Source organism: Cutaneotrichosporon oleaginosum (assembly GCF_008065305.1).
Source record: "Cutaneotrichosporon oleaginosum strain ATCC 20508 chromosome Unknown ATCC20508_contig08, whole genome shotgun sequence".
NCBI classification, from domain to species: Eukaryota; Fungi; Basidiomycota; class Tremellomycetes; order Trichosporonales; family Trichosporonaceae; genus Cutaneotrichosporon; species Cutaneotrichosporon oleaginosum.
The window spans coordinates 173370-186163 of NW_027072177.1; the positions used below are offsets into that span (position 1 = coordinate 173370).

At 59.1% G+C, this 12794-nt stretch overlaps 3 protein-coding genes across 3 annotated transcripts; all 3 read right to left on the bottom strand.

The window, feature by feature from the left end:
* Positions 1 to 449: 449 nt before the first annotated feature.
* COLE_07666 (uncharacterized protein) lies at positions 450 to 3488 on the bottom strand (the record flags this gene model as incomplete). Its single annotated transcript, XM_018424437.2, has 4 exons — positions 450 to 530; positions 576 to 771; positions 803 to 2955; positions 3114 to 3488. 4 exons carry the CDS (start codon positions 3486 to 3488, stop codon positions 450 to 452), a joined length of 2805 nt encoding a protein of 934 aa, XP_018275511.1.
* Positions 3489 to 4170: 682 nt separating this feature from the next.
* COLE_07667 (uncharacterized protein) lies at positions 4171 to 4338 on the bottom strand (the record flags this gene model as incomplete). The annotated part of the gene is made up of 1 exon (XM_018424436.2): positions 4171 to 4338. The coding sequence occupies one exon, from the start codon at positions 4336 to 4338 to the stop codon at positions 4171 to 4173; it is 168 nt and encodes a 55-aa protein (XP_018275510.1).
* Positions 4339 to 5133: 795 nt separating this feature from the next.
* On the bottom strand, positions 5134 to 9188 carry COLE_07668 (uncharacterized protein; the record flags this gene model as incomplete). The annotated part of the gene is made up of 5 exons (XM_018421574.2): positions 5134 to 5988; positions 6211 to 6495; positions 6616 to 8353; positions 8566 to 8687; positions 9096 to 9188. The coding sequence occupies 5 exons, from the start codon at positions 9186 to 9188 to the stop codon at positions 5134 to 5136; spliced, it is 3093 nt and encodes a 1030-aa protein (XP_018275509.1).
* Between the last annotated feature and the right edge of the window lie 3606 nt (positions 9189 to 12794).

A 12794-nucleotide genomic window follows, 5' to 3' on the forward strand; every position in this document is an offset into this window, starting at 1 on the left:
CAGCATGGCGTGCCGACATTCTGTGCGCGCAAGCTTGAGCTGACGAACGATGGGGGCGGATGGTCGTGTCTGTGAGGGATGTGCATGTTGCATAGTGATAGGATGAGACACAGTGCATGGAGAGTTGTGAGGCGCGCGCGCGCGGTAGTAAGGTGTTGGCTGTCTTGCCATGGCAAGCCCCGATACCGGTTTACTCGCCAAGTGCATTCGCAAAGCCACACTCATTCCAGGACAAGACTCTTCAATGGGCACAAGGTATTGCTCGCCCATCCCTCAAACACCCCACGCCCACGTACCCTCAACACTAGCATCACTACACGCCTCTCGCCTCTCGCCTATCGTACACTAGCGTAACGTCTACGATCTCTCGCTCTTAGCGGAAAGGCAGGCGGCGGGTGGGTATCCGCCGTCCGCCGAACATGTAGAATGTCTTATCTCTATCCTCGCCTTCACGCCGGCGCGTGGCCGCCGGACGCGCCGGACGCGCCGCGCGGGTCGTCCTTGGGCACCATGGACATCCAAATACGCGACTGGGGTCAGCGGGCTCTCTCGCGCGCTCTCGCTCTCCGACGCACCTTGAAAATGCGGAAGTTCTCCTTGGTCAGCTCGCGGAAGTCGACGCGCTTCTCGGCCTTGAAGTAGAAGGTGAGCTTGCGGCGGTCCCACTGGTACTCTGCGTCTACGATCTGCATGGGGAGGCCGCGCTGGACGACCTTTTCGCGGCAGATCATCATGGCGTCGTACTCGTCCTTGAGCTTCTCGACCATGCGGCTGGCGTCAGCGTCGTATAAGCTAGACTTACGCTTGCTCTTCGGGCCCGCCGCTCGACTTGGTGAAGATCCGCTTCGGCATGATCTCCTTTGCGAGGGGGCCGCGCGCGCCGATGCCGCCGCCGCCCATGTCCATCTGGCTGCCGGAGGGCCCGACGCCGGACAGCAGCGTGTTCAGGTCGGCGCCGGAGAAGTCGAGCTGGCCCGGCGCGGGGGGGCGCACGGGCCCGCTGTTCGTCCGCTTGTGCCCGCTGCCGTTCGTGTTGCCCGGCGGTGCAGGCTCGGCGCCGGAGAGCGTCATGCCCGGCGGCTGGTGGGGCGAGGCGCCGTGCAGAAGCGCCTGGGTCGCCTGCTTCTCTTGCCACTCGCGCACGTCGAGCGGCGTCAGCTGGTCGTGGACGACCGTGCCGAGGTCCGAGCCGCGGTCCGCCTCGACGATGACGCGGTCGCCGTTGGAGATGAGCAGCGTCGGGTCCGGGCAGTAGAAGACGTCGCGGCGCCCGGCCTTGAAGGTGACGATGTAGAGCGGCGTCGTCGGCGGGAGGTTGGCGAGCGGTATGCCCTTGCCAAGATCCGCCAGCGAGAGGGACGAGAAGGACGACGGCGAGGTGGGCGCGCCAGGCGCGCCAGGCGCCGAGGGCTGCGAGGCAAAGTAGTTTGGCTGGCTACCCGGGCCGCCGAAGACGCCGCCGTGCTGCCCCGGCGGAGCAGGCGTATTGAGGAAGCTGCCAGGACCGGGAGGGAATCCGGGGCCCATGCCCCCACCCATTCCACCACCCATGCCACCGCCCATGCCGCCGCCCAGCCCGCCGCCGCCCATACTCATCCCGCCCATGTCTCCCATACTACCCATACCGCCCATACCGCCCATACCACCCATTCCGCCTCCGATGCCGCCAAAGCCGCCGTTCTGGGGGAATGGAGGGCGCGGTCCACCTTGCGGCTGGCCGACGCCGCCGTAGAAGCCGCCAAAGCCCGATGGCGGCCGGCCAAAGGTAGGGCCGGGACCCATGGGCGGCTGGGAGAAGGGACCACCGGGGTAGCCGGGCCGCGAGGGCGCACCGAAGCGCGTGTCATACATCGAGTTGCCGAATGCGCCAGCGCCAGGCGCGGGAGCACGCACAGGAGCACCGACCGGAGTGGGACGCTGGACCTCGCGGCCGGAATCTGGGCTTGAGCCTGACCCACCGCCGGGCGCGCCGGGGTGGCCGGGCGCGCCGGGGTGGCTGGGAGGCATGGAGAAGGAGGCACGGCCGCGCGTGCTCTCAAAGTGGAACTTGCTGCGCTCCTGCTTCTCCTGCGACGAGCTGAAGAACGGGTCGGCGGGAGCGGGGTTGGAGCGCGGGATGCTGCGGGGCGCCTCCCCGACTTGCGGAGTGAACATGGGCAAGCTGGAAGCAACCTCGGTCTCGCTCTGCGGCTCGTCGACTTGAGTGAGGCTTAGCGCATTGCCCAAGCGCTCGGGAAGGAGCTCCTCGTCACTGAAGCCCAGGGGACCAATGCCGCGGCGCGAGGAAGCTTTAAGCGTGCTCATTGCCTGGCCCTCGTTGTAGCTGAACCCGCGGCGAGGCCCGGCCCCAACGACAGACATCGAGTGGCGACGACTGTTGTTGCCTGAACGGCCGCCGTTTGCCGTGTCATCGAACCCGCCGACAACCGACGAGTAGCTGGGCTGGGAGCCGAGAGCTTTGCTGACTGAAGCTGTGAGCGCAGAGGTGGTGGGTGACTTCCACGCAGCGCGCGAGCCGAACGTCGGATCCTGGGGCGTTCTGAAGCTAGCGGCCTGGGTGGCAGTGGGGCGCTGCGGCTGCTCGTCTGCATCGCCAAAGGTGCGTACATTGCCGCCAAATGGCGACATGTTGCTCGACTCCTTGCTTTTGGGCCATGGGTCCTCAAACCTCAAGTTGGTCGGGGAGTCAAAGGTCGTCATAGGCATGATAAAGTTACGGTCTGGGCGGTTTCCTGTCGCCATCGACTGAGAGCGCGAGCGGGAGACGTTGGCGGGGGCGATGGGTGGCGAGTACTGCGCACCACTGCCGCCTGGGAGCGCCTGTTGACCGGAGAGCGTAGGTGACGTCGATGGGGACGAGGACGGCGAGAAAGTCGGGAACTGAGATGGAGAGGTGGTGCGCTCCATTGTGCGCTCCTCCATATGTGATGAAAGGGTACGGATGAGAGAGGACGGCTGTGTCACACGGGTGTCAGCGCCCGTCTAACATTGCCATACAACAGGCGCGCGGTAGCACCAAACACGGCGCATCCCGCCGAGTTTGGCGCTGGCTCTGGCGCTGGCCCCGATGCCAGGCCAAAAAGCGATCCAGAAAGCAAGCAGAGCAGACTCACCTTTTGGTCGAGCTTTTCGCCGACCGAGAAGCTGCTCGCGCGCGTCGGCGCGGAATAGCCCACTGCAGCTCTGCCTCCGGTGGGGGTGCGCGATCCGCCGATGACGCCAAAGTCGCTTCCGTTCATGCCTGGGCTGCCGCGTCCGGAAGCGGGGGACGAGTTTGGCTGGCGCTCGCCGGGGGGTTGAGAGGTCGCGCGTCCCTTGACGGTGGAGAGGTATGGGTTGTGGACGGTGAACGAGCGCACGGGGGAGGGACGAAAGTGGGGTTGTGGGGGAGGCGTAGAGGTGGTGGCGGCCGTGTTGGGGTTAGTGGGAGTCGTGGCCAAGTTGGAGTTGGCACCACCGGTGGATGAGGGCGGGCCGGCATCCGACATGGTCGGTTGGGCGGGGGCTAGGTCTCGTGTCTAGGGTGACACGAGACCGCTTGATGGAGGGGATGGAGGGAGAGGCGTGAGAGGAGAGTCGAGGAGAGTCGAGGAGAGTGAGATGGAGAGGAGGAGATGGAGAGGAGGACGGAGAGAGAGAGAGAGAGAGAGAGAGGAGGTGGTGAGGCAGGCTGTGTAGGCGGTGGGCGATGATGAAAGAGGGGGATGGGAGGAAAGGGGGCGGCGTGGGGCGGCACGCTCCAGGGGGAGAGACACGCGAGCAAAGCGTGGTGCGGCGGCACTGGACAGCTGGACAGGCAGTGGCAGTCGACGATCGTCGACCCGGTGCTGACTTCTGTTGCGGCGGTGCGAGTGCGCCAAAGCCAAGCTTCGTCGCAAGCGGAGAGGACGAGCGAGCGCGTGATACTCGGAAAGCAAGAGAACAAGAGTGGATGTATGGATGGATGGATGCGGAGCGGAGGAGCGACACCTAGGCCGTAGATGGTGTACGGTGGGAGGACGCCCTGGGTGGTGGGCTGGGCTGGGTGGGAGATGGAGATGGACGGAGGCAAAATTCCACCACTGCCTCCCCTTTGTTGCTGCTTTGTTCTTTCCACCCGCCGGATCTGGCCTCGGCTTCTCGATGTTTGTCTCTCCAATCTCCAAGAGCGACGGGGCAATCGAGTTTGGGTCAAAGAGTGGCGACGGCGATGGGACAGGGATCTATGGCGATGGCGAAGAGTGAGTGGCCTAGTGGGATGTTGGAAGGCATGTGAGGGCGCTGTGGCCTGCCGGTCATGCACGGAATGGAGGGGCGACGAGTCTTGGTCCAGCGAGCAAGAGATGACCTCATGACCATGACCTTGCATACGCTGGCAGCAGGCAGGCTGCAGGCTGAGATTCCTCGTCCACTACGAGTAGAGGCGTTGAGGCCTGGAGGCACGCACTAGCAGCTGATCAGCTGATTCGTCATACGCCGCCTGCGCTGGTAGGCTGGTACGTCGATCGACCCGACGTCGAGTCAGGTGGACTAAACAGAAGACATCTGACGCGTGACCCACTGGCCGCTGCTGCACCAGAAACACCAGTTCATCCCGAGTGCATATAGTGCGTAGATCATTGGCTCTTTTGGCTCTTTTGTAATCGCGGCCTCTGGAAATGGCGCGCGTCGGCTCGGCCGGTTTGAGACACCTTTTAATTTTATTTCATGCTGCAAATGGTGGTTGGACGTTGGGTGTATTGGTGGTGGTGGTGGTGCCCAGGTGGCTGGGTGGGTGGCTTATTATGAATGCATTGCGCGCCCTCTACCACGCTTGCATCAATCTTGTACTGTAGAAGCATGAATCCCCACGTGGACTGATGCACAGTGTAGTGAATGTTCCCATCGAGTACTCGAGGGCGACATTCAAGCCGCCTGCCTCGGCCGCCACCTACTTACTGTACGCTTGCAAAACCCAAAACCTCGCCACTTTGGCAATTGGCCGTCTGCCCAAGTCAACCCCTAGAACTGTTCCAGCCGCACGACGTTCGCATGCACCAATCGCCCATACCACAGCAACACTTCATACGTTTGTTATTTTAGTTCAACACAACTTGTTTCAACACGCAGGACAGATAGCGAACAACCAGTACACTTGTAATCTTGGCGAGGTGGCTAGAAGCCGTCCTCGGTCTCCTCGTCAGTTTCGTCGACAAAGTCGTAGTCGTCGGCAGTAAAGTCGTCGGTCGACGTGTTGCGCCCTACACTATCGTGCGTGACGTGCTCGACGTCCGAGAAGGAGAACGTCGACGACGCGTCATCATCGTGACCCGCAGTCGAGGAAGGGACGGAGCTGAGGCGCTCGCTGAGCTCCTCCGACGTCGGGACCGGACGACGGTCAACGGGGGTGGGGAGGTAGAACGAGTCCTCCGTATGCTCCAGCGGCGCGCGGGGTACAATGAACGACGACGAGGCCGTGCTCTCGCCCGACGACTGGCGCTCCTCAACCTCGATTCTGATACGAAGGGGCTGGCCGTACTCGCGACCATTTTCATCCTCGAACCGCCACTGTTCCAGAATCTGCCGGCCCGGGAGGTGGGGAACCTTGAGTCCCGGGATGGTCACTTGGATGTCCGCATTCTTGATGATGTCCTCGCGGCGCAGAATGAGTTCCATCTTGCAGGCATCACCCAAGACACCCTCCGACTTGTGGACGAGGTAAAGGAGGTTGAAGTCGTAGTCCTCACCGCTTGCAAAGTTGCGCAGCTGCCACGTCTTGGTAAACTCAGTGCCGGGAGGAAGAGTCGTCGAGGGGTTAATTGTGACGTGGCGGACCCAGGTGAGGATGTCCAGAGGGTCGGCAGGCTCGGTCTCGGTCACGGGCTCCGTGGCCACGGCCGCAGTCGCGGGCTCCGCCGCGGCAACATCAGCGACGGCCGGGTCCGCCGCCTGAGCGGGGATCGACTGAGCAACCTCCGGTGCAGCACTGGGAGCGGTTGAGGTGACCTGGACGTTCGGAGCGTCGTCGTCCTTGGTCACGACCGACGGGCCCTCCTTGGTGTGGATAATGGTCTTTTTAGGCTTCTTGATCTCTTTGTTCTTCTCGCGCTCCTGGACCTCCTCCACCTTCTTGACCTCAGCGTTAAGGTCAAAGTCGCGGGGCAGACGGGGAAGAGAGCAACCGGGGAACGTAATAGCGGCAGGTTGCACGTCATTGCCCGACACGGAAGCCACGGGCGAGTCCTCGATAACAACAAGAGGCTCCTCTTTACCAGCGGCTGGCGACCCAATAGGTTCCTTGGAAATGCTCGAGGCAGGGGCCGGCTGGGGGTTGATAGGCTGAGCCGAGGTCAAGGTAGCCGAATCACCCTCGTTGACACCCATGAGATCTTGAGGACAGCTAGTGCCGGCGATGCTAATACTAGACATCGACTTCAGGATAGCATCGACAGCCTTGGCGTAGTCCTCACCGCGGGCAAATGCAGACGAGCGGACGTCGACTGAGCCTCCGAATCCAGAGGTGGCCTGCGGTGTGGGCTCAGCCTTCGGAAGAGCGCTGGGAGGCTGAGACTTGACCTCGGGCGAAGCGGGCGCCTTGTCCTTGCCGGGCTTCTTGCAGTCGCGCGTAACGCGGTAGCGGCAGTGGTCCTCGTAGACATTCTTAATCGGGTCAAACGAGGACTTGGAGTTGATCCTGAGTGGCATCTTGGTCTTGAGCATAGGGTGACTCTCCGGGTGGATAGGCACTGGCGCTGCCTCGCACTTGACGCAGAGGTCATAGTCAGGACAATCTGGGTGCATGCACTTGAAGCGTGGGCCACGGATTGTCATGTTGCAGCCGTCGCAAACAACATAGGGGTGGTGGACGTCGTTCTTGGCGTCCCAAGCCGCGTTCATGACATAATCGGTGGGCTTGTGAAGTTTAACAAAGCTGTGGTCTGGGTGCACGCTGGGGATGAGCTTGGAGCATGCCGAGCAGCAATCCCAGTCGGGACAGTTGAGACACTTCCAGCGTACTCCAACGATAAGTTCATTGCAGATGTCGCAAGTGGCGGGGTGCCGGCTGCTTTGATGAGGAGCCCGCGACGATGTCGTGCCACCAAACTTGATACGCTCCTCAAGCCCTGGGTGAACCATGGCCTTGAACGTGTGAGAACTGGAGTGAAGGGCGTCGGTGTGCAGGAAGGGCAGGCAGGACCCGCAGAGATCATAGTCGCTGCACTGCTCACACTTGTAGCGCGTGCCGCGAATGCCAGTGAGGCATCCGTCGCATGTAATGTGCTTGTGGCGGTATCCGCCTTTGCCGTGCTTGACCGATGGCTTCAATTGCTCGGCCTTCTCCGCCATGGCAGTCTGGACCTGGGCGTCCGACGACTGTGCAGACTCGGGCTGGACAAAGGCGCCCGGAACATGAACTTCGGGCGTGTTGGCAGCCGGACGAATGGGAAGCTCCTCCGAAGGGTGAGGGGCAATGCGCTGCGCGAAGCCATCAAGAGTGTCGGCCAGCTGACCTTGGAAGTGATTGAGGAAGCGGTCGAGCATCATGCCCACCTCACGCGCAGGAGCGGCGGTGAGCTCGGGGGTATCGAACAGGTCAAGGATAGACCGCTGGCGACCAGAGCTGGGGGAAGGGCCCTCAGAAGCGAAAAGGTCACCGAAGGAGCTCAGCAGACCATAACCCGTCGTAGAGTTGGCCGGCTGAGCAGGGCCTTGAGGGGGGTCCGGCAGCGCCCACGCAGTCAGGTTGTTGCCCCAGTTGGATGGAGCATGCCACGGGCGGCGCCTGTGAGGCGCAGCACCTCCCATGACTTGGTCGAGTGGGGGAAAGAAGAGGTCTGGTCCTGAGAGGTTGGGATCAGGGAGGTTGGGATGACGAAAAGCGTGTCCGACCAGCCAAGCAGCAAGCTCGTTCTCGGTCTCGGCCATCCGGTTCATGTCATCGGTCTCCTGATGGTCTGACCACTCACGAAGCGATAGGCCGGGCGAGGTCGAGGTCGAGGTCGAGGTCGAGGTCGCGGCAAGGCGATCCAACTCCTCCGAGAGGAGACGGTGGCGGCAACGAACCCCACGCAGCTTCTCCTCGAGCTCAGGGAGGCCGAGACGCTTCTGCGCGACCTTGTCGGCCCAGTAATCGGCGGCGGTACTGTCGTTGATGGCGCGAGCCGCTTGAAGATTGTCCTCCAGCGAAATGAGTATCTGGTGACGAATGGTGAGTTCGGTCTCGAGGCGGTAGATCTCCTCCTCCATGTTATTGGCCTCGTTCCGTCCGTGAACGGCTCGGTGGAAGTCGTGGATCTCGTTCATCCTGATGTCGGATGACAGAAGGATAGTGAAGACAAGAGCTGGAGCGGGGAATCCGCCGTAGCGAAGGAAAGGCTGTTGAGCACGCTCGTATCTATTGAATGGACAGAGGGGCGATGTTGCGGTGGGATGGCGGAAGCAACGTTGAAGAGGAAACGCGTCAGCGCCGGCTTCTGGTGGAGGTCGTGAGGGTGGGTGGCAAGCGTCGTCACCTGTTCCGTCTGGCTTTTCCTGTCGGATCCGTACAGGTGCAGATGCGGAATGAAGGCAGGCCATGCTACGCTTACGCGTTCTGTGTCAACTTACTCGGCTTGGTCGCAGATGTGCTGCTTGAACTTGATGCGGGCTGACTGAGTGTCGTCCGGGAAGAAGAGGACGTTTGTCCAGAAGGCGTGGGCGGACGAGGGAAGGCTGAATGCGGAGCGGAGCTGTATTGCGAACGAGCGATGCGATTGAGTTGATTCAGTTGCGGTGAAGAGGAGGAGGAGGGGGATGGATGGAGAGATGGATGAATAGTGAGAAGAGGATGAGGGAGAGATAATGAAGGAAGAACGAGTGTCAGCGATAGAACAGAGGGAGATGACGAGTGCTGCCTCCACCAGACCACCAGCGCCACCATCCAGCCTTCAGCGTCCCGTGTAGTAATCTGAGATCTGTGCAGCGCCCATGAGCAGCCGCGACAAACAAGACGCCCGACTAGATCGTCATCGCGACCACAAGATGTCGAGGCGCCTCATGGAAGCAATTGTGCACCGCCCCACCACCGTTGAGGACGAATTTGCCACCCGGCCGTGACAGCGCCGCTCGAGACTCGAGCCAGTCCAATGCCTACTCACCCGCCGCTGAATCTCGTCGTAGGCCGGGAAGCCATGCGCGTCGAATTGGAGACGGCGCGTCTCGTCACGCAGAGTTGCCTTGATGATGATCATGATGGGAGGGCCGCGGTCGCGAGATGACCGGAGACACACCAGAGACGCGGCGACGTCCTGGAGTGGTGAGATGAGGGGGGGGGGGGGGGGGGGGGGGGGAACTGAGAGGGAGATGAGAAAGAGAGAGAGAGAGAGAGAGAGAGAAGAGAAAGAGAAAGATGGGGGAGAGAGAGATGCAAGATATACAAGGAGAGCAAGTGAAGGAAGGCGGTGAGAGAGTCACCCACGGTCGAGCGGGTGTTGTGCCCCGTGTGGCCGTGTGGCATTTGTGTGCATGTGATCTCATCAAGCTCTGTCTCTGACTCTCTCTCTCTCTCATTCTTTGCCTCCCGACTCCTCTTACCATTCACTGGCTACCGTGTACGCCTCTACTCTTCTGTGCATCTGTGCATCGAGAGCGTCAGTGTTGTTGAATCATGAATGCATGCTGTCGTCCCTGTACCTGCAGCACTGCGGAAACAGGGCGGGTGAGCCGCGTGGCCGGGTGGCCGGGTATGCGGGTGCACGGGTGCGCGATGCGGTCATATCCACGTGCCCTCTGACTGATTAGCGCCGATCGTACATCCAATTCAGATCGATCGTCGCGCTTTCCTCGTGATCTATGAGTACTACTCTGCCAGCTGCCAGGCTGCTTAGCCAGCTCATGGCTGTACTTGCAAGCACGACTTCACTTCATTTCTGCAAAGTACCACTATCAAGACATATGTCGCTTGCACAGCCCTAGCGTCAACCATGAATCAACCACGCGATCGTGGCCGGTGACTCCTTCTCTCCAATCCGTCCTTCTCATGCTTGTAGCTGCGTCAAAGTCTGCCTTGTTAGCTTCCTGTCCCCTTTATGAGAGACAATACGAAATTACAAGAGTCGCTAGAAGCGGCAAAGGTGTGACGATCCGAACGACAACGACTATTGACCAACCGACTACACGTGTCGACCACGTGGCAACCACCATGCGATAACCACGCATCCCGATCGCAAGACGCTCCACATCTCATAACGGCGTCGGTACCGATCGGTACCCATGTCGGCACCGCTCACAACGTATCGTCACATATACGGCGACGTCTCAGGATCTTTTCCCCCAACTCTTGATACTCGTCGTATTCTCACCCCATCATAGTATCATAGTCTTATTGCACGCCTATCACAGTTGTCGACTTCGAGTCATCGGGGTGGTGGAGCGGCATCCGGTGTACGAACACCTTTGTGCTCAACCACTCCCTAGCCTCCGCCTTTCCGAACAGCGCAGGGCCTGACAGAAGTATCAAGAGTTCACAGCACCACGTCGATGAAGCGAAGGCGACAAGATGGATCCATCGACTTCAAGAGAAGGTAGTATAGGAACGGAGGATAGTGGAGAGAGGACGCCACAGCCTCGAGAAGAGGGAACTCCACAGCCACAGCCACAGCCACAGCCACAGTCCAAAGGAAAATGACGATCACAGCCACAGCCACAGTCACAGTCCACCGGTAGTGAAGAACTACTACCGATGCCAGAACTACCTTCCAAGCGAACCACAAGATCAAGTACGGCGCTCAACACAGAGGAAATGTTGGAGCGACTACTGGAATATATGAAACCGATGACACAAAAGATCAACGAGTTAACAACGGAAGCGGATTCGAGGAGAAGGACGACTAGAACGGAAGAAGTCACAGCGATCGAAGCAGCCCATCGACTCGCAGATGCTCGGCATAGCCTGGAGCGTCAATCCGAGTTACCGTACGGTACCGATCGGGAAGATGAAGAAGAAGAGGAAGTACATCAAACGAAAATCCCTATCCCCAAGGCCGTATACGTCAAGCTACCAGAGTTCAACAATGAATCACGGAACGCCGAAGGATTCCTAGCAGCGTGCGACGAAATCTTCGAGGTGACGTATCCCCGGCTAGCCGATAGAGCAAAGATCATTTCAATTGGGCGTACCTTACGCGGCGAAGCGGCGGAGTGGTATCAAACGTACGCCACAGGACCAAGACCATCCTGGATGTTGAATTATCGATTATTTCAAGAGCAATTCGTAAAGGATCGAGGAGACCCGTATCGTCGACAGAATGCGGCACGGGAATTCAACGAGTTACAGCAAGGAAAGATGAGCGTTGCGGATTATACCGCCAAGTTCAAGCGGTATATCACGATCTTAGGATATACGGACGACCCCATCCCGAATAACATGCTTACGCATGCTTATTACAACGGACTTCGTCCGAGCATTAAGGATCGAATTACCGACGCAGGAAGGAAGACAACGCTACAAGAATTATACGTACAAGCACATGAAATGGGAAGCAGGGAGGAGTATCGACGTCAAGAACGTTTACAAGAGCAACAGAGGTCGGGATTCGTTCCTATGCAGCCGAGGTACCGATACCCGACCAACCTTTACACTCCACGACCAGTACCGATCTATCACTATGCTAGTCGACCTCCTGTAGGATACCGGAACCCAACAGGACCTATGACAGGCACAGGTTATAGACCGCCACCGGTTCGATCAACAACTTCAGTTAATTCCACAGCCACAGGGATGATTCGACCAAGCGCACCAGTAGTCTCTCAAGCAGAGAGGGACCAACGCAGACAACAGAGTCTGTGCTACCGATGCGGCAACCAAGGCCATATCGTTAAAGACTGCCCACTCCGTACAGAAAGTGAGATACGGGCACGATCGGTAACATTCGATATGCAACAAGAGGGCGACATCCAACACCACGACGTCATTTGGGAAGAGTTGCCTCACACCGTCGAAGAGACGGGACAGGAGGGAAACTGAAGACCTCCCAGCCGATGAGGAAAGACCCGTATCTGGGAGGGCAATGCGGGCAACTAGGGTTACGCACAGCGCGGTGCACCCTATTCGATGCAAGAAAACCACCAGAGAAATTAAGGATATACGAAGAAGTCACGATCATTCGACGACAAATAGGAAGAGACAAATACAGAGCCTTCGTTGACTGCGGATCAGATATCAACATCATCAATCCGACAGTAATCAAAGAGTTACAATTACCGATTCATCGAACGAATGAGGAAGTCACAGTTACCATGATGGACCCGAAGAAAGCGGTCCAAGTCACAGAACATGTACACGTCGAATTAAGTTACGGACCAAGGACTGGCATACATCGTATGGAGGTTATGGACATCGGGGATGAGGACCTCGTACTGGGCGTACCTTGGATCGATAGAGCTAAGGTTACATTGAAGTGGGAACCTCAACCGCACGTGGACTATAACTTCACGATCGTTACCGGCCAGGATCGTAAAATTGTTGGAGACAAACCGTACCGTCCGAGCAAAACGACGCTCGAATATTACGCGAGATATGGAATGGGGTCACAGCCACAGCAGCAACTGAAGATGTCACAGCCACAGTTTAGTAGGGCGTTACAAGTGAAAGTTACGGAGTCACAGCCACAGTCTTCACAGGGAAAGCGACGGAGAAGACCGAAGAAAAGAACTCAAGGAGGACAAGAGAAGTCACAGCCACAGCCACAGAAGAAGTCACAGCCACAGCGGGTACCGGAAGTCAAGCTGATCAGCGCACGAGTATTTCGCCAACTAGCGAAGAAAGAAGTCACAGGAGTACTACGATTATCACAGCC